This window comes from Eschrichtius robustus, chromosome 13 (genome assembly GCF_028021215.1).
Source record: "Eschrichtius robustus isolate mEscRob2 chromosome 13, mEscRob2.pri, whole genome shotgun sequence".
NCBI classification, from domain to species: Eukaryota; Metazoa; Chordata; class Mammalia; order Artiodactyla; family Eschrichtiidae; genus Eschrichtius; species Eschrichtius robustus.
The window spans coordinates 41436102-41461287 of record NC_090836.1 but is presented as its reverse complement, the minus strand read 5'-3'; the positions used below and the strand labels follow the sequence as shown (position 1 = coordinate 41461287).

The window sequence follows — 25186 nt, the reverse complement described above, 5'->3', positions numbered from 1 at the left end:
TGACAAGTGTGAATCCCGTGAAGACTTTATTTTGTGTTGTGTGTATCCTGTACAGCAAGGTTGGTCCTTCGTAACAACGGATGAAATGATTCCCTTTTTTAAAGCGCCCTCTCTCCCTCCACCCCCAGCGCCCCCGTCCTTGGCATGTTTTGTATCAGCGATCATTCTGAACTGTACATAATTTATGTTGCAAGAGGCAAAGGGCAAGTTTTGGATTTTGCTTCTTCCAAGTTTGTTTTTAAACGACAAATAAAAAAAGAACATTTTAAATACAAGCGGCTCCGTCCCGTCACCCTCGCCGTCGGTGGGATCCGTGAGGTGCGGGAGGACCGGGGGGAGGGCTGTTTCGGAGGCCAGGCCACGCCGGAAGGGTCAGCTCCCCGCCTTCCGCCCTTGGCTTGCGTCAGTCCTGACGTAGCCGGAAGTGGCGTCACGGTACCGGACGAGGGGCGGGACCTTCCCTGCCTCCCGCCCCGGGCAAGCTTCCTAAAGCGAACGAACCCAGCCGGCGTCTCTCGCGATGGAGGCGGTGAGGAGCGCGGGAGGGCTGCGGGAGGGCGCTGTGGAGCTTGAGACCCCCGTCAGGGGATGGGGAGGCTGGGGCCGGCGCTGGTGCCCAGTAAACGAGAAGCAGGGTGTCTGTCCTATCCCGTGACCCTGCCCCTCCGCTCCTTCGCTGAGTGCATCTCCTAGGACTGGGCCGCGCCCGTGCCTGCCTTCGGTCCGTGGTACTTTTAGCCCGAGCGGGCAGTGACTCCTAGCTCCCTCCTTGGAACCTACGCACGCCTCGGCGATGTCGGGCCTCCTTTCCTTTTAGCGCCTCGAGCCCTTCAGAGGTTTGCCTGAGAGAGAAGGGTTGTGAGCCAGCTTTCCTGGGTGAAGCAGGGGGTTCCGAGGGACCCCCGCTTGCAGGTAGCACCTGGTCCCCAGTTGTGTGAGTGTGATTCATGCAGTCCTTGGCAGGAGGGACGTCTGAAAGACTTTTATACTGCATTGAGGTGTCCAGCGAGGTAACATACCCTTAATGAAGACTGAAAAGTGGGCTTTCCCTGAAGGAGGGAATCTTTCAGTGTTAGAGGCCACTGTGTCCCTGATCTAGTTTAGGTCATGCCCTGCTCTGCGATTCTAAGCAGGTGTGTTGGCATAGCTCCTTCTTGGCAGGCAGGCATTGACGGATTGTGGCAGGTCCCTGTCATCCTCCCAGAGTTGCTGCAGGTTGCCTACTACCTGTTTGGACCCATCCTCACTCTCAGGAGCCTTTGTCTAGTACTCTGGAACCCTTCCCATTCACTTCCCTCCATGTATCCTTTGTCAGGCAGAGTAACTCTAACTACCTTGGTTTTTATCATCTGCTACTGTAGTTGTGTGAGGGCTGCAGGTTCACCTTTCTTTGGATCAGTTACATGCCCAGGGTCATTCCCTTACTGTACCCTTTGTTTGCCTGCAGAGAGGTCATGTCCCTAAGGTTATAAAGAAGAAACCAGACCAAAGTGGTAAAATGATTTGCAGCTGGTCACCCAGGCAAGGGAGTAAGTTCTTACAGATTAAGAGAATTTTGAGCAAGAATAAAAGGTCTGATTCCATTAAATTCAAAATAACATTATTTTTTACTTACTTATAAATGTATTATGGTTTACAAAGCATTTTAATATAGGTTTTCTAATTTAGCCCTCATACTTTATGTACTGGATTAGGTTTTTGGAATAGAAATAGTTTTGAAAAGAAAAAAAAAAGGGAGTTCCCTGGCGGTCCAGTGGTTAGGACTCAGCCTTTTCACTGCCAGGCCTGGGTTTGATCCCTGGTGGGGGGACTAAGATACCACAGGCCACGCATCTTGGCCAATAAATAAATTAATTAATTGAATAAAATAAAGAAAAAAGAAAACTCCTGCTTTGAAAATGCTTAGCCTAACTGGAGTGGGGGTGAGGGTGAGGGCAAGTCAGTGACAGCTGTTATTTAAGGTAGACTGTAATAAATGCTAGCATCAAGATGCAGAAAAAGGACCGTGGCAGCATAGAGGAGGGAGAAATTGCTGTCAGCCCACGAGAGGGCATTGCAGGTTGAGAGAACAGTGAGAGCAAGGGCATAGAAACTGGGGCATGTAGAGATTAATTGGGGTGAGCCAGTGGCTTGATGTTGCTGGAGCTTTGGATTTTGGTCACAGTTGGAGAAATGACTGGAAAATGGAAGAGTAGGCTGGGGTCAGGTTGAAGATATTGCATACCACATTAAGTTTGAACTTTGTTTTGTAATAAGAGGACCCATGGAAGATTCATGAGCAAGGTAGTGAGTGTACTTTAGGAATATTCCTAACGGCTTTCTGTAAATGGATGAAGCTGCTTCAGAAAGTAGTGAGTTCTTGGTTGCTGGAGTTGAAAGTCCCTTCCAAACCTGAGATGCTTGGTGAGAGAACTTGGTGACAGCATGCAAGACAAATTGAAGAGGAAATAGACTTCCTCTTCTCTAAACTGGCAGGGAGACCAGCTTAGAGAATGCTATAGAAGTGGGATGTAAAAGGCTAAGTTAAAGCTGTGAAAGTGGAAAGGAGAGAGATGGCTTTGAGGCATTTCTAACATAGCAGCTTGGCTGAGAGATGTTAAGGACAAGTTTAGGTCATGCCCTGCTCTGTCATTCTAAGCAGACATGTTGGCATAGCTTGTTCTTGGAGGAATCAAGACCACAGTTCTAGGCATCAGGGAAGACAGCAATGCAAAAACAAAGGTGGGACCCACAGTAAGAATAATAGGATTGGAGGGACAGATGCTGTTCTGTTTTGTATTGAAGCATTTGAGGAGTCTCTGTGACATCTGTGGTGGTCCAGCAAACAACTGAAAATGTGGATCAGGAGTTTGGAAGAAATTGTGAGTCTATGTGTCAGATCTAGGGTGTGTCTCTGAAAATAGTATTTTGCACAAGTCCCCTATGTTATTAAATGTAGAGAGAGTGGACATAATTACCCCACTCCTGTGTGGAGAAACAGGCAGAAAGATAAAGTCATATTCAATTGTGTCTGACTCTCTTATGTAGGTATCTGTGTCTCTGTTTAGCTGTGTGTCTCTTTTCTCTCTCTCTAACTTCATCTTAGGTCTCTCTGTTCGCATCAGTGTGTATCATTATCAATTTGAGAGTTAAAAAACAAAACAGTTGAGAGTTATATGCAAACCCCCATGCTAGGTGGTATGAGGGAGTGATACAAAGAAGTATATGATAGTTCCAGGCTTCCAGGAATTTACAGTCTGTTTGGATAGATAATGAACAACGTAACTGTAGCACAGTGCAGTAAATAAGTATCATACGCTGGGTACGATAGTTTCTACAGAAGTAGCTGTTGCTGTGTCTTTGTATAGATCTGTGTAAGGCTGCTTTACTGCTAAACAGACCTCTTTCCCACTTAGAAGTGATGAGGCTGTTTTTCCGATAGTTTTGCCAGAATGCCAGGCCGTGCTGATAGCCTCATGCTGCCTGGACAGAAGAGAGGGAGATTATCCCCTGCCTACACCCTGGCCCGTTAGAGGAGGGAAGTTTAGCGCTGTCCTGCCAACTTGACCCTGTTTACCAGCCAACCTCCCAGGTTCAAGCCAAGGCCTTTAACTTCATGTTACTACAGCAGCTGTGGAGGTGAAGTATGACTTTAAGTTAGTTTGGGGATATTACCCAGACAGAGCAAAATAGAGCCAAAACTGTTGATTCCAGCCGACAAAAATTATCACTATCTCTCCTGGGTTCCTAGATAACAATGAAATTTCCAAATGTTCCCACTTGAGGGAGCACAGAGATGGTTCTGAAGGTTTCTCTATATTCAAAGCACTTTCTAATCTCAGACTGTCATGAACAAGGAAGCTTGGAAAACCAGCACCCTCTGGGCTGTAGCAGCCTTTGACTCACAAGGGTGCTGAGAGGACTCGGTTCCCTAGTTTCAGAACATTTATCCTTCTCATCTACCCCTCAGTCATTCAAACTTTGACTCTCTCTGGTAGTCAGCTTCTGGGATCCGCCCCAGATGTGGCCCCCTCTCATGGTAAGGGGTACGTCAGTGACTCAGGTGCCCACAACTACGCTTAGTGACTGTTTGGGGGAAAGCAGTATTGTCTCTCTGGCTTCCATATTTTTATAAAATAGGTCTGTGAGAGTCTTGTGGGGCCAACCTTAAGTTCATATTTTCTAGTCTCAGCTTTTAAGACCTAATGTTTCATTAGGCAAGGTAGTATATAAGGGCATGAGCTTTGGAACAGCACAGGTCTGTATTCAAATCCCCATTCCACCCTTTGCCAGCCATGCGACCTTGGGCAGGTTGCTTAATATTTCTTGAACCTAAGTTTCCTAATCTGTGAAAATAAGGCTAATAATAGTATTCACCTCAGGGTTATTATAAAGATTAAATGAGATAGTATTTCTGAAGGACAAGGAAATCATTCGTTAACCAGCCCTTTCCCTAATGTTGCTAGGCTCAAATGGATGGAGCCTAAGATAGGCTGAATCTTTGTTCCTCTGTCTCTCCAGGTCACTTCTTCAGATAACTACTCAGCTCTGGAAAATGAGCATCCTCAAGGTAAGTTTACTGAAGAAAGGAAACTGGTATGAAAAACCAGTTTCATACCAGTAGCCCGATCCTGATTTGTCTTCAGCAGTGCTTTTGAATTTCTCCCGGAGTCTTCCCTGGGAAGATCAAAGCTGGGCCAGATAATGTGCCAAACCACATAAATCAGGAACAATGATTTGGCAAGATCACCTAGGAATAAATCTTGGGCAGGGTGAGGATGATTAATATCTTCAGTTGTCAAACCACTTGAGAGAAACTTTTGAGGTACAGGGAAAACTTCCATAGGCAACTCTGGGCTGGCTAACCATGGTTTAGAAGTCCCCGGTAGGGACTTCCCTGGTGGTCCAGTGATTAAGACTCTGTGCTTCCAATGCAGGGGGTGCAGGTTCCATCCCTGGTTGGGGAACTAAGGTCCCACATGCCGTGTGGCCAAAAAAGAAAGAAAGAATAGTGAATGAATAAATGAGTTGATACTGCAAAAAAAAAAAAAAAAAAAAGTCCCTGGTATGTTCTGAGTAGCCCAGAAACAAAGCCACTAGGATTTTATCGTACAGCGATCTCACTAAAACCACTGAGTATACACAAGAAATTATAGAAAGGACTTGAAACCCTTAGAACTAATCTAGAAATAGAGGCACTAAACCCTAAAATTCAGGGCACAGGAGAAGGCAATTCCAGCACCTGCCCAAATACTTGGTTAGAATGGAATGGTCCAACCCTAGGTCATCTAGAAAGAAGCAAAATTTATAGGCATCTCTGGTAAAGAATTTTGCCCAGGAACACTCCTAGTCTTCCTAGGACATGTTTATGGCATTAGGAGTACACACTTTCTCAGAGGATTGAAATATGGGATGAGATCCTAGAACATAATTATTAAAGGTCCGTGAGTTCTCCACAAGAATTTTTTAAATGTTCTGTTTTCATGTTGTTGGTATCCAAAAAAGTTAATATAGTCATATTTTGAATTACCTAGATGATTCTTCATAATTGAGTACTGCCCCATGATATCAGTGCTTATTTTGTGTTTCTGAGTGCTTTCGCATTAGCACCAACTGAGGCAGGGGTAAGAAACTCAAATTGTCTCCATGGATCAAGCAGTGACATGAGCTGCGTATGACTACAATAACCTGTAGATCTCGTTGCATCTAAAAGGAGGCAGCAACTATCCAGGTCTGGTCAATTGCTACTATTCGGGAATTCACAACCTACTTTTGTCAGATCTTCTGATTATGAAAAGAAACCGAGAGTTTGGATTTTTATGTAAATCTCCAGATTTTTTTAATTGGGCAACTGATTTTAAAATTATTTTAAAAATCCTGGGAAAACCAAGTCAAATATGTTTGTAGTCCTGTAGCCTGGAATGATAGTATTTAACTATCAGTGTAGCATGTCTTAAACTGGTGTCAAAAGACATGTTCTTGGGAATCTGTGAGTTTTCAAATTTGAAGAACAATGGTGGCCTTCCAGTTAAAGATGGTGGATTGAATACATGCATCTACTTTCGCTCCTTCACAAAAAGCCACTAAAACCATGAAGGAATTTTTTTAAAAAGGTACAAAACCACCAGAATAGGGAGAACAAGAGAGGAGATAATAGCAATGAATTTTTGGAAGCTGGAACGCAGACAGAAGTGTGGTAAGTGACTTAGCAGACCTGAGAAAACTGAATTATAAACTAGCAGTGAGGAAAGTCCAAAAGCGTTGAAAGTCTAAGAAGCAGTCAGATCCCAAGACTCCCTACCCCACTGAGTGCAGCTGGGAAACTCCTATCCCAACTTTGGCAGAGACTGGAGGTATGGAAAGGGGCGCCGGCCCAGTTGAAGGCAGAGGTACTGTGCTGAAAACAGGAGCATGAAGTGAACTATACTGGATGCTGAGACCCCAGCCCTTTTCCCCCATTCGGTTTTCAGAGTGCTAATAGAAAAGACTTCATCCTCCAAGCACAAAATTGCATGAATAATCCTTCTCTTCAGAATCCCATTGAGGGGAAAGCCCTAAAAAGGTAAGTATTGAGTGTTCCCCATCTAAATGGTTCACCATCAACAAGGTTCATTTACAGACATAAAGCTTCTAATCAGCTTTAAAGACTCCACTCTTAAAATATGGTTTGAATCCTCTTTTAAACCAAGGATTACCAGACATCTAAAGAAAGCCTGTAACATGAAAAAAGTGATCCAAACTGCCCCCCACAAATGGAAAAAAACAAACAAACAGGAAAAAAAGCAACAGAGGGGAAAAGTCAATGCATAGAGAAGAGAACTTTAAAAATTAACGTTAATGGACTTCGCTGGTGGCACAGTGATTAAGAATCCGCCTGCCAGTGCAGGGGACACGGGTTCGATCCCTGGTCCGGGAAGATCCCACATGCTGCAGAGCAGATAAGCCCGTGCGCCACAACTACTGAGCCTGTGCTCTAGAGCCTGTGAGTCACAACTACTGAGCCAGCGCACCGCAACTACCGAAGCCTGCGTGCCTAGAGCCCATGCTTCGCAACAAGAGAAGCCACTACAATGAGAAGCCCGCGCACCGCAATGAAGAGTAGCCCTTGCTCACCACGACTAGAGAAAGCCCACGCGCAGCAACAAAGACCCAATGCAGCCAGAAATAAATAAATAAATTTATTAAAAATAAAATTTAAAAATATTAATGCATACTCAGATAAAGAATATTTCCACCATGAAACAAGTATAGGAAGTAATTTTTTTAAGAAAAGCAGTTTTCAGAAAACAAAAAAGGAGCTCTTGGAAATTAAAAATATAATAGCAAAAATTTTAAACTAAGTAGGAGGTGTGGAAAATCAAGTTGAAGAAATCTCTCATAAAGTAGAATTAAAAATCAAAGAAGTGGACTCACAGACATAGAAAACAAACTTATGGTTACCAAAGGAGAAAGGAGGGGGATAAATTAGGAGTATGGGATTAACAGATATAAACTACTATATATAAAATAGATAAACAACAGAGTCCTACTGTATAGCACAAGGAACTGTATTCAATATCTTGTAATAAACTATAATGGAAAAGAAAAAAAAAATCAGAAGAGGAAAGTAGGAGAGAAAAGATACAGTAGTTAGTACCTCCTTATCCTCGGGGGATACATTCTAAGACTCCCAGTGGATGCCTGAAACCGCAGATACTATGAAACCCTGTATATATTATGGTTTTTTCCTATACATACATACATACCTATGAAAGTTTAATTTACAAATTAGGCACAGTAAGAGGTTAACAACAGTAACTAATGATAAAATAGAACAGTTATAACATATATTAAGAGTTATGTGAATGGGGTTGGTCGGTCTGTCTGCCTCTAAATATCTTATTGTACAAATTTAATGCCTTTTCCATCTTGACTAAGCCCTTATCACACACTGACCCCATAACTTTTGCAGTTGGAGGTGCAACAGCAAAACTAGCATGAATTCCTTTTTCATTCTTCACAGTTTCACAGAAGATTCATTCTTTTTTTTTTTTTTAATCAGTGAACTGTGTTTATGCTGATTCTTTTTTTTTTAATTTAACATTTTATCTTTATTTATTTATTTTTGGCTGCGTTGGGTCTTCGTTGCTGCATGCAGGCTTTCTCTAGTTGCGGTGAGCGGGGGCTACTCTTCGTTGCAGTATGTGGGCTTCTCATTGCGGTGGCTTGTCTTGGTGCTGAGCACAGGCTCTAGGTGTGCGGGCTTCATTGCAGGCTTCAGCCCATTGCGGTGCATGAGCTCAGTAGTTGTGGCTCACGGGCTCTAGAGCGCAGGCTCAGTAGTTGTGGCACACAGGCTTAGTTGCTCCGTGGCATGCGGGGTCTTCCCAGACCAGGGATTGAACCCATGTCCCGGCCTTGGCAGGTGGATTCTTAACCACTGCGCCACCAGGGGCGTCCAGAGGTTCATTCTTATCATAGATCTCAGCATATGATTTTTTTTCTTTCCCTTATTAAGTCAAGAACTTTCACCTTTTCACTTATAGGAAGCACTTTGGGGCTTCAGTTTTACATATCCAAATTGCCAGCCTCACTATTCTTGTGCTCTGTGGCCATTATTAAGTAAAATAAGGGTTACTTGAACACAAACACTGTGATACAGTGACAGTCAATCTGATAACTGAGAGGGCTACTAAGTGACTAACGGGCGGGATATGCTGGACAAAGGGACGATTGACGCCCAGGGCTGGAACTGAGCTTAATGGCAAGAGATTTCATCATGTTGCTCAGAATGCCGTGCAATTTAAAACTTATGAATTGTTTATTTCTGGAATTTTCCATTTGATATTCAGACTAGGGTTGACCACGAGTAACTGAGACCGTGGAAAGTGAAACCTTGGATAAGGGGGGGACTACTGTATTTTAAAAACAACAACAACAACAAAAACAAACCTTAAAGGGTCAGTTTTGGAATAATATCTAAATATCTAAATAATATCTAAATAATAGGAGTTACAGAAAGAGAAAAATGACAACACAGAGGGAAGGAAACAATCAAGGAAGTAATTCAAGAACATTTCCTGGAACTGAAGAACATTAGTTTTCATGTTGAAAGGACTCATTGAATATTCAGCACAATGGGTGAAATTGTCCCACCCAAAGCACAATCATCATGAGAGTTCAGAACACTGGGAACAAAGAGAAGATCCTGAGTTTCCAAAGAGAAAAAAACAAGTCACATAAAGAATCAGAACTGCCTGGGACTCCGGACTCTCAACAACACCAGAAGCTGGAAGGCAATGAAGCAGTGCCTTCAATATTCTGCAGGAAAATAAATTCCAACCTAGAATTCTATATCCAGCCAAATTATAATTCAAAGATGAGGGTAAAATAAAGATATCTGCAGGCTACAAGGTCTCAAAAAATTTACTTCCCATGCACCCTTTCTCAGGAAGCTACTGGAAGATGTGCTCCACCAAAACAAGGGAGTAATCAAAAAAGATGAAAACATGGGATACAGGACACAGGAGTGCCAATACAGGAGAGACGTGAAAGGGCTCCCCTGGATGGTGATGAAGGAAGATCTAAGGATGACAGCAGTGCACACCAGGCATACCAGCCCAGATCTGAGCAGGTCAGAAGGCTCCAGAGAGACTTCTTTGGGTAGTTTAAATTGTTAGACTGTCTCATGCTTCTGAACTTCTTGAAAGGAGATTTAAACAATTGGTAAAGAGTTTGGGGATTGAATTAGTTATAAGTACTATGCATAGAGAACTAAGCAAACAAAAAGACAAGACAATTATTAACTCCAAGGAAAACAAAAAGTTGTGAAAGAAAAAAAAAATCAGACTTTACTACTTGACTTAGCTCTGAATAATGAATATTTAGTCAAAATTATTTAAATACTGATGTAACCAACCTTACAGTTTAACTTCTGGGAGAACGGAGTGATGGGAGGTGCATGTTTATAATGGGGTCCTGGTAGGAAAGAGAATTGAAAATTCTCATCTTCCTTGCATGATAATAGATAATGCCTCTCATCTTCCCTGCATGATAATAGTTAATGCCTAAAAGTGAACAAAAAAATGTAGCAATATAAGCATGTTATTTATAGACATAGAAATAAGTACCAAAATACTCAGCTAAAAGAGGTCTCATCTCTGGGGAGGGGTAGTACAGGAAGGTGGGTGCTAGGGACTGCAGTTTTTCTTAACAAAATTTGTAGAACTGTTTGACTCTTTAAACTGTGTACCTGTATAACTTTGGTAAAAAATTAAAAACAAACAACTGGCGTAGGATTTAAGAGCGTGAACTTTGGAATCAGGTAGATCCATGTTTGAGTCTTTCTTGTTACTAATGGTATGACCTTGAGCAGGTTGGTTTTTTGTTTTTTGGGGTTTTTTTCGCTGCTTTCCACCTGTTTTCTCAGCTGAAAAATGAGGGCAATATTTATTTGCCTTGCAGATTAAATGGTGTAATATTTTTAAGTACACATAGCATACTATGTAGCACATTTGGGCTATTATTTTGGGGCTTGCTTCTCCAGTTGAGAGCAAGCAGTTAAAATCAGGGGAATGGAAAGGTAAACCCAGCCAGGGTCTCTCATTTGTCTAGAGTAGGTGGGATGATTTCTGAATCACAGGGTCATCCCAAGATGGACTCTCAGGTTGTTTTGGGCCAGGTTGATTGAGCACTGGGCTTGAACTTAGTGTTGTTCTGAAATGGCCCAACTTGGACCATGACTTTCTCATCTGTGGGTCTTAGAAGAATTTTAAGAAGTTTACTTGGATTTTAAGAAGCTTAATTACATCTTAATTGAGAAAAGAGAACAAGTGAAAATGTGCTAAATATATGAAAAGGACAATGAGTTAAAGATGAGAAAAAAAGCTTTTAGACTAGAATAGGTTAGTGAAAGTATTACAGACTTTCTGTTTTAGTCAGCCATCTTTTGGCTAAGGAGCCAATAGATATAGTTCTACCTGGGGGTGGGGTTGGATGAAGTGGTTTCTAAGGGGTTTATCCAGGTTTTGTGGGAACAATAGGAACAAAACAGAATAGGGGGCCTTATAAAATCATGCTGTAAATATTTGAGCAACTACAACACTTTTATTTTCTGCCTCTTTTGATTGTGAGTTGTTGCATTGGAAGGAAGCTACTAACTATCCCACCCTATGCAGAGACTCCAGAATCCAACAATAGCGTGTATACTTCCTTCATGAAGTCTCATCGCTGCTATGACCTGATTCCCACAAGCTCAAAATTGGTTGTATTTGATACTTCCCTTCAGGTAGGTGAAATCCTCTTTTCCCTTCCCCCTTCCTTGGAGCCTCTGGTTCAATACCTCTCATCCTACCTCATCCCAAGGGTAATACCCTTGTCCTTCTATGGGGTTAGGCTCGTGTTTTCCCAGCATACCCAATTGCTATTCTTTTAAAGTCCTGCCCCCTGCAAATTTTCCTTTGTGACTGTTACTCTTTCACTACAGGTGAAGAAAGCTTTCTTTGCTTTGGTGACTAATGGTGTCCGAGCTGCCCCTTTGTGGGATAGTAAGAAGCAAAGTTTTGTGGGTAAGCAGAAGTTGTTGGAACACAGTTTTACTGGCATCTTGTGCTGGGCAGGGAGAGAAGCTTTGAGCAGTGCTGAGGGCTCTTATCTTGGCCTCTAGGCATGCTGACCATCACTGATTTCATCAATATTCTGCACCGCTACTATAAATCAGCCCTGGTAAGGAGCCTTAGCTCAATGACCAAAACCACTTTCCCTGCCCAGAGTCCCTCATTCTCATTTCCTTTCTTCCAAACAAACTACAGGGGGTTAATGAAGCAGGGAGATCAAGTCTCAAGTTCTGTTGCTTCTGCTTTCAGGTACAGATCTATGAGCTGGAAGAACACAAGATAGAAACTTGGAGAGGTATGTAGAGAACTGGGGGTTGTAAAAGGATAAAGGGATGGAAAGTTTCCTGGGAAACAGTTTTTCATGGTGGTATTTTGTGAACCTCCCTTTTCCCTTCAGAGGTGTACCTACAGGATTCCTTTAAACCACTTGTCTGCATTTCTCCTAATGCCAGGTGAGTTCCAGCTAACCATTTGTCCAGAGGGGAAAGAGCCTTGCCATTATCATAGCTAAGGCCCTAGATACACAAAGATCCAAGGGCAGAAGAGAGGCAAGACACTCCTCTCTCTCTGTCTCTCTCTCTCACACACACACACACACACACACACATTTAGGTCTAGTCTGAACACTGCTCCTCTCCCCCAACCACCTTTTTATAAACAAACTCTAAGGAGCTATTTAACCACCCTCAGGCCCAGCACTGTGGAACTTATCATTATCCCCTACCTTCCCACAGCTTGTTTGATGCTGTCTCTTCATTAATTCGAAACAAGATCCACAGGCTGCCAGTTATTGACCCGGAATCAGGCAACACCTTGTACATCCTCACCCACAAGCGCATCCTCAAATTCCTCAAGTTGTTTGTAAGTGCTCCTCAGCCCAGTTTTTACTTCTTACATACTTGTCGGAGGGGTATCCAAAGGTGGTTTGAGGGGCCTTGAAAAAAATCAAGATGATGGTAATTTCCTCAGATCACTGAGTTCCCCAAGCCAGCGTTCATGTCTAAGTCTCTGGAAGTACTACAGATTGGCACCTATGCTAACATTGCTATGGTCCGCACTACTACCCCCGTCTACGTGGCTCTGGGCATCTTTGTACAGCACCGAGTCTCAGCCCTGCCAGTGGTGGATGAGAAAGGTGAGCGATTGGGCAAAAGGAGAGGGAGGGCTCCAGGGAAGCCAGGGAGGCTGTGGGAAAATCTGCTGTCCCCTCAGCTCAGCCCGGAGGGTGATTCTATAGGCAGGGGGAGCCTTGGATACCAGATCCTCCTTGCTGAGCTGCCTCTGTCCCCCTAGGGCGTGTGGTGGACATCTACTCCAAGTTTGATGTTATCGTGAGTGATTGTGGAGGTGCTGGGAGGCAGGGAGAGGGGTGGGGTGTTGGATGTGGAGAGGGAGAAGAAGAGAGTCTCTTCTGGGACCTGAGGGTTTTAGAAGCTTCCAAGCTTTCAAATCCTACTTGAAAAGGAATTGAATGAGCTGGGTGTGGCTTGTGGGCATGGCTGACAGCTACCCTAAATCACTCTGGTGAGGTTGGGTGGGCTCGGAGTTTGCGGGCTGGCTCCCTTGCTTCCCTGCATGAATGTTTCTCTCTCTCCCCAGAATCTGGCAGCAGAAAAGACCTACAACAACCTAGATGTGTCGGTGACCAAAGCCCTGCAACATCGATCACATTACTTTGAGGGTGTCCTCAAGTGCTACCTGCATGAGACTCTGGAAACCATCATCAACAGGCTGGTAGAAGCAGAGGTAGGGGAGCCAGCAACCCAAAAGGTGCTGGGGGTAGCAGCTTTGGTTTGGCATGGAGGGTAGGGGCTGAGGGCTCACCTTAACTGAGGCTGGCACTAAACATCCCTTTCTCCCTTATTGCTCTGTGCAGGTTCACCGACTTGTAGTGGTGGATGAGAATGATGTGGTCAAGGGAATTGTATCACTGTCTGACATCTTGCAGGCCCTGGTGCTCACAGGCGGAGAGAAGCCCTGAGCCGGGGGAAGGGGTCATGCAGCACCAGGGGTTATGCCCCACTCACTGCCTGCCCAAAGCTCTGGGAACCAGAGACGAGAACTTTAGAGAATTGTGACTCTGTTCCCTGCCCGGGAGCCCCCTACCCTTCTACATGGGAGTGAGGGAAGGTGTTGGGGGGGAAGGAGAATGGATTTTTAGCTGTCCTTATCCTCACCCTTGAGGAAAACTTTCCGCCTAGTCCCTGTCCGCTTAGACATAGCCCCCCTTCTGTGCTCCTCAGGCAAATTCTGATCTCTGAGAGATCCCCAGACCTCACCCAGCCTTTGCCTCTATCTCTGCCCCTGACTCCACCCTAAGATAATGGACACAACAAGACTCTTCATAAAGATATTTTTATTCATCCTGTTTCCTGCTGTATGGAGGAGGCTGAGTCCATTTAATGGCATTTCTTCCCATAATGGGAGTGGGGAGGATCATGGGGAGGAGGGCCTTTGGGTTCCTGTGCTGTATGCATGTGAAGGGAGATGAGACGTAGGTGGAGGGGGAGGGCAGAGTGGTTAGCTGAGGTTATTGCTTTTTGTGGCAAACCTAATTAAAATGACAGGAGCCTCTTCATGGTATTTCAGTGTTTGATTTTTGTAGCTGATAGACACTACTACTCCAACCCTCCTACTTCATATGGCTTCTTCAGCTCATCATTAATAACAACAATAATAGCACACACACATATATATAAAGCTGTGTGCCAGGCACCATTCTCAGTGCTTTACATATATTCAACTAATCCTCAGAACAATAGTAGATACTATTTCAGTTTTACAGATCTTTTTTTCTTTTAACTGATGCACAGAGAGGCCAAGTAACTAGCCTAGGGCCACACCGTTAATAAAAAGTAGAGCTAGGATTTGAGCCGAAATAGTCTTGCCTTAGAGCTCATGCACTTCACCACTACACTAGATTTACTGCCTTTCTAATTCTCTGTTAATAAGTATTCCCCACCCTATTCCCTGCAGTCTCCTTATCACCTCACTTTCTCCTCTGCCTGGACCATAGCTGGCACCCAAGGAAAATCCCATAACAGACCGAGGATCTCCTTTAGGTAGGCAGAGAGACCTGCCACTATCAACTTTTCTTAGAGAAGGTGGGACTCTTTGGATTTTGCTGAGCTGGCACTGTCTTTGAACTCACAAATCCCTTTCTTCCAAGGTAGATATGAGCTGGAGAGTGGGGGGTGGGGAGCAGCAGGATTATGGTCACCCCATCAGACCCTTTCCCTGTGCTGAAACCATGTGGACCAAAACAGTAGTCAGCACCGAGCACCGTAAGGACTGCTAGATTGTTCGCTATGAACCACATTCTGGGTACCATCTCACCACTGCCTTACAGGTATGATAACCATTTCCTATCCAAGATTTGAAAGAATTTCAGAGTAACTCCTGTGTGTATCCCTACCCACACTGTGCCTAAGAACTGGGATGAACCCAGCCATACCATACTGGTTCCTCCAAACCAGGCTTCTTGATGGAACACAGAGAAGCATCAGGGCACTGGTCAGAGGTCAGCTTTCAGTGCTGCATCATGGCTTTGGAGAAGCCCCTGCTTCTGCATTCATCCCTTCACAGCTCTCATAGCACATTCCCAGACTTGAGGGAGGGAGGCTTCCAAGTTATTAGAATCAGGGTATGTTTGTGTGGGCGTGGGTGAATGATGGAAAGGACAGATGTCTCCTTATGTCACATTCCATCATGTCTAGGGAGGAGGCAAGGACCTTTAAAGCCTTAGGGCTCTGTTGGGACCTGGGTGGAAGGAAGCACCTTCAAGCAGAGAGACATTGGTGCACCTGGTAGGTGTAAAGTGGGGTCGACTGGATGGGATAGGGGATGTTTGGGTTCTCTCTAAAGGTCCATGTTAGGGAGCAGGAGGCCTGGGTTTTGTTTCTCTGGTTCTCAGTAAGTCAGTCTCTGTCCTAAAACAACCCTCCTGGCTCATCACCTTAAAATGAAGGGTCTGTGCCCAAGGGCTGCATATACTTTGGTGGAAAACAAATTGGGATCTGCTTCTCCCGTTGCCCCCTAAAACCCAACCAGTCAGTCTCAGAGTCTGAGGATGGAGCAGAAAGAAAGACAAGGGACAAGATTTGGGAGCTTCATAGCCTTCTATTCTTACCTGTTCCTCTCAGGAGAGGCGAATTATCCCTTCTTCAGGAACCATTGCCATACACACTCTTTTCTCTCACCTCCCCGCACCCCTCCTCTCCACTGGAACTGCTGCCATGGTTGCCAGGCATGGTTGCTAAGTCTCTGCATGGAAGGGTTGGCGTGGGCTGTGCTGCCACTAACATTACCATGGTGAATCAGGGGACACCTGGTATAGGCTTGGGGGGAGGGATCATGTAGATGTAAGCAACAACCCCCCTGGGACAGAATGAGCCTAAAAGGTGATGGTCTTGAGCACAACTTCAGGTGGGGGTTGAGTCAGCCAGGCATTGTGGTAGTGGTGATGGAGAGATCTACACTGGGAAATAGGGGCCACTTTTATCATTTCAGTTGCTAGGGGATTAGTTTTGCCAAGGGAGCACGCCATTCCTCCTCTATACCCTCTGAGAGGGTGCAAGTGGGTATGCACCCTAGTCTCCATAAAGCTGAGCAGAGCTCAGGCTGAGAACATTATGACCGCTAAATCCAGGCTTCTGGACTGGGGGAGAGAGCCTGCCTCAGGGAGAGGGCTCCATGGGTGCCCAAGGACAAACATCTTAGAATGAGAGTGTGGGCAGCTTCGATGGCTAAGACAGACTCCTGTCATGCTGCACCAGCAGCCCTGAGCACAGCACTGAGAGGGTAAGGAGTTAATGGTGTGTGTGTTGGGGGGGTGACCCTTTTTGAGCTTGGAGGCAGCTCTCCCCCAGAGTCGCACAAAGGCTGCGTGAAAGCCACCGCCTCCTCCCTCCACCGCGTGGAAGCTGGTTACTCATCTCCTCTCTGCGCCCGAACGCCACTGCCGCTAAAAATAACCCCCCCAGCCGTGGGCCAGCCCCTCCTGCACCCCAACCCCATGGAAACCAGCAGAGAGTGGCAGGCGGAGACCTTGAGTTCCATTCCCATCACCTCCCTGTCGGAGAAAACAAAGTCCGAGGCAGGAAGTCAGGGGCAGAACGCTGCTGGTCAGGCACCCTGACAAGCAGGAGAATGAAGGGTTAAAACGGCGGGAAGGTTGAAGAAATGGGGGCGGGGTGGCGGGGCGGGCGCTGTCAGCTTGGCGAGAACAAGAAATCCCCTGCCCACTCGTGCAGGTCCCATCAGGCTTGGGGGACAAGAGCAGTGGGAAGGGGCGCCCAATCCCGGGCCCTAGGAGGCGGTCGTGCACGTGGGGGAGGTAGCAGCGAGGAGCCGTCCTCGCCGTGTCACATGCGCGCGCACACACACAGACAGGCACACACGTGTGCCTGGGTATATATAGTCCCCAGTCGCTGGGCCCGCCGCTCTGCAGTGGGCGCCGGCTCCCCGGGCTGGGAGGGGGCTTTCGGGGCGGGTGGGAGGGTGGGGGGCCGGGGTGGGGTGGGGCAGGATGCTGGATGGCCAGCTATTCTCCGAGGGGCCCGATAGCCCCCGGGAGCTCCAGGATGAGGAGTCTGGCAGCTGCCTCTGGGTGCAGAAATCAAAGCTGCTGGTGATCGAAGTGAAGACTATTTCCTGTCATTATAGTCGCCGCGCCCCTCCTCGACAGCTCATGGACTTCCAGGCCAGCCACTGGGCCCGCGGGCCCCAGAGCCGCACGTGAGTGAAGGAGGGGTAAGGGGAAGAGAGTGGTGGGGCAGGGATTGGGGTCTGGACCTTCCCGTGGGCACCAGCCAGGGCTGCTGTTCCCCCTTCTCTTTCCCACGCCTCCCCCCACCCCATCCCGAGGGCTGGGGCTTGACTCATCCTGTTTGTTTGGGGGGACAGGAGTGGGCGTGAGAAAGGGCAGGTGAGATGGGGCAGACGCTGTTAAAGTGTGTATGGAGAGATGGTGAGGAGTCCCGCTTCGACTTCAACCCTAACATATACGCACGTGCACACGCGCACCCACTCACACACTCCCCTCCACAAGGCGGCCCCAAGTGGTCTGCAGCGCTCCCAGCTCCCCGGACCTCGGCTCCCTTCCCCCACAAACTGCTCACCTGGGTTCCTGCTCATTGTCCCAGGTGTGGGCCGCGCCCGGGATCCCCTGAGCCGCCGCCTCGCCGGCCCTGGGCCTCCAGGGTGCTGCAGGAGGCGACCAACTGGCGGGCGGGGCCCCCGGCCGAGGCCCGAGCCCGGGAGCAAGAGAAAAGGAAAGCGGCATCGCAGGAGCGGGAGGCCAAGGAGACTGAGCGAAAAAGGCGCAAGGCTGGTGGGGCCCGAAGGAGTCCCCCTGGTCGGCCCCGCCCGGAGCCTCGGAACGCCCCTCGGGTGGCCCAGCCTGCAGGGCTCCCAGCTCTCTCACGGCCGGAGCGCCTGGGGTCCGTGGGGCGACCGCCCCGTCCATCCGCGCAGCCGCAGAGCAATCCAGGGGCGGCGTGGGCGGGGCCCTGGGGAGGTCGGCGGCCAGGGCCCCCCAGCTACGAAGCTCACCTGCTGCTGAGAGGTGCTGCCGGAATGGCCCCGCGACGCCGCTGGGACCGGCCGCCACCCTACGTGGCTCCACCCTCTTACGAAGGCCCCCACAGGACCCTGGGGACTAAGCGAGGACCCGAGCCCTCGCAGGCGCCCGCCTCTTCAACCCCTGCTCCGACCAGGACAGAGGGAGGGTGCGCAAAGAAGAGGCTAGATCCTCGGATCTACCGGGACGTCCTAGGGGCCTGGGGTCTCCGTCAGGGCCGGGGTCTCCTGGGGGGATCCCCAGGCTGTGGAACAGCCAGGCCAAGGCTGGAGTCCGGTAAGGGGGCCGCGGAGAGAAGCCTGAGGCTGGCTGCTGCTGCTGGCCTGAAGAGTGGTAGCGACGGCCATCCCCAAGCCAAAGCTACTGGGAACCCAGGCACGGAGACAGTTCCTGCGGGGTCTGCACCTGCCACTCCCAGCCCCCCGCGCCCTGCTCCCAGGTCCAGGCCCCATCCCAAGGGCTCCGGGGAAGGGAGAGAAGGGAGAGAACAGAGCTGGCTCCCCAAGTGCTGGATGCCCTCCGTTAAAAAGCAGCCGCCCCGACATAGCCAGACCCTCCCCAGACCCTGGGCTCCGGGAGGCACGGGATGGAGGGAGTCCCTGGGTCATAGAGAGGAGGCAGGACCCGAGACCTTGGAGGGTTGGAAGGCGACCCGCCGCCCCCACACCCTGCCCCGAAGTTCCCGTGGCCCGGCTCGTGGGGAAGGCGTCTTTGTCATTGACGCCACTTGCGTGGTGATACGGTCCCAGTATGTTCCGACCCCTCGAACCCAGCATGTGCAGCTTTTGCCCGCTGGGGTGCCGCGCCTTGTGGGGAATGCCCCCACCCAACTGAAGCCCAACAAGGAGGAGGGAGAGGGGGCCGCGGTCCTTCCCTCCCCTTGCCGAAAGCTGCTGTTGAGCAGTCGCCCTTCACACCAGCCCGGTGGGGGACGTGGGCTCGAAGCTGAGGGCGGGAAGTCCGCGGACTCCTCACTGGAGGAGCGCGCCTCCCGCATCTTGGGGCTCCCGGTCGGCGAAGTAAACCTGCAGGATGCCGCCACGCAGCCAGGTAGCCCAGAGCATTCAGCCTTAGGCCCAGCGGCTTCGGGAGGCGCGCGCGGTGCCGAGGGCTCGGAGGAAGTGGCGGCGGTCCCGCGGCGCGCAGGCCGGGGCTGGGCGCGGACCCCGGGGCCCTATGCCGGGGCCCTGCGGGAAGCCGTGTCCCGCATCCGCCGCCACACCGCCCCGGACTCCGACTCCGACGAAGCTGCGGAGCTCAGCGTCCATAGCAGCTCTTCTGATGGAAGCGACACAGAAGCCTCGGGCGCCTCCTGGCGGAACGAGCGGACCGGGCCCCCGGAAGGCGGGAAGGCAGCCGAGCTGAGCGACAATATCCGAGAGATTCTAGATGTCATCAGCCGAACCGAGGAGGTCCTCTTCGGGGGCGAGGGACACTAAGGGGACCCCACAGGGAAATAGGGAGCGACAGTGAGAGGCCCTTTATTGTATTTGTGTCCCCTTTCTTCCTCACAGACTTCCCTGTACCTCTTACCTATACCCGTTCCCACACTCAAAATAGAAGGCGCACAGATGAAAGGAAAGGGAGCATATGTCAATTCATGATTTTTTTTTTTTCAGGAGAGATGAGGGTGCGCAGTAGACTTTAACTTTTGCTCCATTCAGGGCACTCGGGTAAGGTCTTCAGCAGGGGCCGACGCACTAGGCATGGAGTTGAGCAGAGAGGCCTAGCCAGGATAAGGCAGGAGAACAGGGATGAGATAGTCATAGGGCAACTTCAGGGCAGGGCCTCTGGGCAGGAGGGGGAAAGTGATGGAGAGGCTTCGGACTGAGGTGACCAGGTGATGGAGAGGCCCTTGGCAGAAAAGGAGGGGCTCTTGGCAGAAGCCACCAGCAAAGCCGAAAGAGGACTCACTTTGGTGTCACAGGTTTTGGCTCCCAATCCCAACTCTGACACTGGTTTGCTGGGTGACCTTAGGCAAGTCGCCTCCCCTCTCCAGGCCCTATAGTATGTAAAACAGGGGAGTTCTAACGTCCATCCCTGATGTTTTGGAGTCCTTGGGGAGGCGTTTATCTACACCTCGCCTCCACAAACCAAGACAGTTAGGAATAAGTGAACAGAGTCTGAGGGTCCCTGGGTAGCTTCTTTGACACCTGCATTCACTCTCAATTCAAGAGACTGTGCAGTGTCTGCAGAAGAGCCGAGTAAGTGGGCAAGGGCTTCTATTCCAGTCTCAGGTTTAGGCGTAGGACCCCCAAGGCAGTGCAGGGTGGTGGCCTTGTCACTGTCCCTGGCTTGTGGTGGTCTGAGCTGAGCGGCTTGGGACTTTTTTAGGCCGTCCCCTTTTCCTCCTCCCCGGTGTTCCTTAGCGATGCTCTGAATAGTTACCACGATTTCCCACTCAGGTGGTATCACCCATCTGAAAGAACCCTGAGAATGTCTTGCATGTCTGCCTCTTCCAGAAACCAGCCAGGGAAGGAAGAGGGAGGCTGGTCCCCAAAAGCCTGTAGGTGTGGGGTGTGATACTCGCTGTAGCCACTACGGGGCGCGCGCAGGTCGCGGATTTCCCTGGTAGCTAGTCCGCGAGTCCCTCCAACCCCGGCACTGCCAGTTAATCAATTGCTCCCGAGTTACTGCGCGCGTGTCCCCCGGCTTGCTGTCTCCAGTCTTGCGAGATCGGGAGCAGGCCTCTGGCCTTGCAGACCTCTGGAGCGCGCGGAGCCCCTCTTTGTACTATCCACACCAAACGGCTTGGGACCCAGACATTGAAGTATTTTTTTTTTCTTCGATCTCGGGCACCTCTTCTGTCTCTATTTACTAGCCATGTGAACTTGGTCAAATCACTTCACCTCCCTGAGCCTCAGTTTCCTCATCCGTCAAATGGGGGTTTATAAACACCTACCTCGCAGGGTTGTTGTGAGGACTTAATGCGATAATGTATGTAAAGCGCCTTGCACAGTGCCTGGTACACAGTAGGCGCTCAATAAATCTAAGCTTCCCTTTGTCCAGCCTTGACATCTTCTTCCTTTCACCGACCTATTCCCCATAGTGTCCCTCCCCCAGGGCTCCTGCGCTTCTTCCCGCCTGGTGGGCGGTGGAGGAGACTCCTTTATTGGATGGAAACTCCCTGCCCACCCCTGTCTCCCCCAGGCCGGACTCTCTGTTCATTGCCCCCCACCCCACCCCCGCTGGCTCTTCCCATTGCCCCGATGCCCTCCCCCCACCCCCCATTCCGGGCAAGGGCTGAGTCAGCCTGGGTAAATTTAGCCGCCGACTCGGCAGGCGCGGGGGCTTCGCTCAGACTCAGTCTCCGAGTCCTGGCCCGGCCCTCGGCCCCGCCTCTGCCCCCCACCCCCACGGAGTCCTGCCAACTCCAACTCAGGCTCAGCGTTCAGATCCCAAGCCCCGCTCTCAAACCGCGTATAGTTTTGGTCTCCAATTATCTCAGTGTCACTCCCCACCCGCACCAGGAGAGGCTGGGCAGGACGGGGAGGGGGCAGGGTAGGGAGGCCGCTGGACCGGACCCTAAGCCGGGCCTTGGTTCAGTGGAATGGGGCGGGGGGAGGGTGTCCTCTTTGGGCTTTGAACCTAAATGGAGAACCTCGGTCAGAGTCACCCAGGAAGGTCCTTCCATCCCAGAAGCTGCATGGAACCCACACTGCCAGGTTTCAAGTTAGCTCTTGCTGGAGGAAGTAAAGTAATTGGGGTTCACCTTGGGCAGAGATCAAAAGTTCCTGAGTTCTGTCTCCCTTACACCTACAATTCTAACTTCTACCGATTATAACTACTGAGCATTTACTGAGCACCTGAGGGGAACCAGGCACTAAGCTGGGTTCCAGGAAAGAGATGAGTAACACCTGCCTGACAATGGGGTGAAGAGGAAAACACACAAATAATGATAGATTGAGCAGTGGGTGTTAAGTACTCTAAGGAATCAAACAAGGCAGATTGTATGGATTTTATGAGATCAGGAAAGGCTCCATGGAGGAGGTGGCATCTGAGATAGAATTCGGGGAAAGAGGTTCCAAGTAGAGGGAAGAGCAAAAATAGAGGCATGGACATAGGGGAACAGGGTATGTTTAGGAAATTATCAAATGGTCTGGTTTGACTGGAGTTGAGGATACATTCAGAGGAGTTGTGGAAGATAAAGGCAGGAGTGAAACCTGAGGCCAGGCTGGGGTGAGCCTGGTCCAGCTGAGGGGTGTGTGCCTTTGACCTCTGGGCCTGAGAAGAGGATGGACTTCAGGCTAGGAGGAAGACTGAGGAAGACCAGGGCAGTGGCGAGAGCATCTGCCTGGAATTTGCTGTAGCCCAGGGGCTCCAGGGCTCTGGGGCTGGCAGGAGAGGTGAGCTGCATGGGAAAGTGGAGGGGCTGGCCTTGTGGAGGTGGGCTCCACTATGCTGCCTGGGCCTCTTTGAGGCTGAGCACGCAGGAGGCCAGTTTCTAAGAGCTTACCCACACTGCTATCATTGTTAGAGAACTATGGTAGTGTTGTGTTCAGAACATGGAATCTGGGACCTGGCAGCCTGGGTTTAAATCTTGTACCTACCTCATACTAGCTGTATGACCTTGGGCAATTACTCAACCTCTCTGTGCCTTGGTATCCTCAGTTATAAAATGAGGTTATTAATAGTGCTTTTTCATAGGCTTGTTGGGAGGATGAAATGATTCAATATGTAAAGCACTTGGAACAACGCCTGGTACATAGTAAGTGATATATGTGTTAAGCTCTGATTATTATTTCTCTCTAGGGCTATGTCATTAATGTTGGGGTATCGGGCTAGGAGATGGGAAGAGAGAAGTAGAGGTAAGGGAAGAGGAGGAACAGGCAGCAGAGGCGGAGAGTAGAGGGGATCCCTGGGGTGGAGACAAACAGCCCCTTGAACGGGTGAATGGTGTACTGGGAGCACTTGGGTGGTTAAGATGCCAGTGCACTAGCCGCCACCCCCCCCCGACCCAGGACTCCCTTTATCTTTGCCTAAGGGTGGAATCAGCACCAGCTGCTAAAGATCTGGGGAGAAAGGGAGAGAGAGGAGAAGAGGAGGAGCTAGTGCAGGTCTCCGGGCCAGCCCTTGGTGAGCCATATCTCAGACTGGCCCTGCAGGGCCCTGGTGGGTGGGAGGCTGGAGACTCCCTGCTGTGAAAATGACTTCTAAATCTGGCTGTGTCTGCCAGCCAGCCAGCCTCAAGACAGAGGCCACAACTACCTCTCTCCTCCCACCCCCACCTTGGGACAGCCTCACAGGTCAGGAGTAGGACGGCAAAGCTGGAGGGTGTGGTCAGGTGGGGGCAGCAGCGCTCAGGTTAGCGCAGGATGCTCCTACCCTCCCAATAGCCAGGTTCTTCTCAGGGAAGCCCTTTTCTGAATGGGTCCTGGTTAATATGGCCTTAGAGGAGCTAAGAGCCCCCTCCCCCTTCAGACTTTCAGGAGAGCCCTGGGACTTCCCTAGATCGGCCACAAATGGGTAATGAAACAAAGAACCAGGCCATAACTCTGGCGTGTGTGGAAGTGTGTGAGGAGGAGAGGACAAGCCAAGATGGCTGAACATGAATAGTAGTGGTAGTGTGCAAAATGTGTCTGTGGGGAAGAGAGTCGGCATTCACTCAGTTATTCATTTGTTCACACACCCATTAAACCTGCATGCCAGGCCCTAGGGACACACAAGAGACTCAGACATGTTACCTATCTTCAGGGAGCTCACAAATCTAGGGTGTGTGTGAGACAGGGTAAGTAAGGGATGTGGAAGAGGAAACTACAGAGTCATCACCGTGCAGGCAGTACAATATAATATATGTTGATGAAGACATTCCAGAGGGTCTACGTGAGCATGAAGGAAGGAACAGCTCCCAAACTATGACTTCTGGGGAGTCAAAATATACCCAGGCCTCTGGGAGACCAGTCACTGAGGGTGCACCGGTTAGTGAAGGAAGGCTCGGCCTGGACACTCTTCTCTCTTCTGTGTGTCCTGGCATGGGGTAGGCTCCCTCCCTTGAAGCCCCTGGTACTACATAGCCTTTGTGAATCTTTTTTAGAGAAGACTTGCTTCATCCATCCATCTATCTATGCATGCATGCATCCATCCTTTTGTTCATTCATCCATGCATCCATGCATGCATGCGTCCATCTATACATCCCACCCATCCATTTATCCATTCAGCCACCAACTCATCTGTCATCCTTCCATCCATTTATCCATCTATCCATTCATTCATCCATCCATCCATCTATCTTAACGAGGGCATATGATGTGCCTAGCTCAGTGTTGCAAGAGATGCCAAGATGAACAAAACACAGAGTCCATGTCCTCAGAAAGCTAGAAGCCAATAGGAAACGGAATAACATACACAGATCACCACCCATGGAACAGCCAGTATGTGCTGTTAATGAAAGTCCTGCCAAGAAGGTGCTTCAGGAGGCAGGGCCACTTTGCCAAGGGAAATTAGAAGAGCTTCAAGAGGAAGGAAGCTTTGAGGTGGATTTCAGCAGGGGGAGATGGGGAAGAGGTTCATTCCAAGGTGTGAGTGAAGGTAGAGAGGTGGGAAAGCGCACAGATTTCACTGGGAGCAAAGGCACTGGGGAAGGCAGAGCTGCAGAGGGATGGGATCCTGGAATGATGTGTGGGAGCCAAATCGTGAAGTGTCCCTGGGAAGCAAGGATAAAACATTTGAGCTTTAGTGAGAGGAATTGACGGAGAGGTGAGGGGCAGAGAGTTTTTGTAGAATTCCCTACTGGACCATGAGCTACTCAAGAGTAGTGCCTTTGATTTAGCTTCATATCACCTACGAGCTTGGCCTGGAGCAGGCTCTCAGCAAATGCTGGCAGAAGGAAGGAACAAATGATAAAACTGTGCCACAGGAACACTGGCACAGCAATTCAGGGTCAACATATAGGGGGAGGGGTGGCTGCTGCCTGATGTGACCACCCCCTGCTGGGAAGGATGACCCTGTTTCCTTTGCTGGGGTCTCGCAGGAGCTCTCCCAAGAGGCACCACAAGGTGGCGCTGTTCCAACTGTAGCACTGAGTTCTGCCAA

The 25186-nt window shown here is 49.3% G+C and overlaps 2 protein-coding genes across 4 annotated transcripts; both read left to right on the top strand.

The window, feature by feature from the left end:
- The first annotated feature begins 434 nt into the window (after positions 1-434).
- PRKAG1 (protein kinase AMP-activated non-catalytic subunit gamma 1) lies at positions 435-13936 on the top strand. 3 transcript variants are annotated; one of them, XM_068562108.1, is made up of 13 exons: positions 437-529; positions 4501-4549; positions 9410-9592; positions 11136-11245; positions 11444-11525; positions 11624-11682; positions 11823-11868; positions 11971-12025; positions 12308-12434; positions 12543-12708; positions 12867-12904; positions 13173-13319; positions 13450-13936. In XM_068562108.1, the coding sequence occupies exons 4-13, from the start codon at positions 11174-11176 to the stop codon at positions 13552-13554; spliced, it is 897 nt and encodes a 298-aa protein (XP_068418209.1). In that variant the 5' UTR covers positions 437-529; positions 4501-4549; positions 9410-9592; positions 11136-11173; the 3' UTR covers positions 13555-13936. The 3 variants fall into 3 exon arrangements, with proteins under 3 accessions (XP_068418208.1, XP_068418209.1, XP_068418210.1); XM_068562107.1 differs by lacking the exon at positions 9410-9592 and having other exon boundaries at positions 435-529; XM_068562109.1 differs by lacking the exons at positions 437-529; positions 9410-9592 and adding an exon at positions 6450-6541.
- Positions 13937-17100: 3164 nt separating this feature from the next.
- DDN (dendrin) lies at positions 17101-21155 on the top strand. Its single transcript, XM_068562105.1, has 2 exons — positions 17101-17309; positions 17717-21155. Exons 1-2 carry the CDS (start codon positions 17101-17103, stop codon positions 19590-19592), a joined length of 2085 nt encoding a protein of 694 aa, XP_068418206.1. The 3' UTR covers positions 19593-21155.
- The last annotated feature ends 4031 nt before the right edge of the window (positions 21156-25186 follow it).

What these genes read in the sequence shown, in the direction of transcription:
- PRKAG1 (XM_068562107.1), top strand. An exon ending in TATTTGATACTTCCCTTCAG is followed by an intron (nt 11,246 to 11,443) that starts GTAGGTGAAATC and finishes CTTTCACTACAG; the next exon opens with GTGAAGAAAGCTTTCTTTGC. An exon ending in CAAGATAGAAACTTGGAGAG is followed by an intron (nt 11,869 to 11,970) that starts GTATGTAGAGAA and finishes TTTTCCCTTCAG; the next exon opens with AGGTGTACCTACAGGATTCC.
- DDN (XM_068562105.1), top strand. Translation starts at nt 17,101, where the DNA reads ATGCTGGATGGCCAGCTATTCTCCGAGGGGCCCGATAGCCCCCGGGAG. An exon ending in CGCGGGCCCCAGAGCCGCAC is followed by an intron (nt 17,310 to 17,716) that starts GTGAGTGAAGGA and finishes TCATTGTCCCAG; the next exon opens with GTGTGGGCCGCGCCCGGGAT.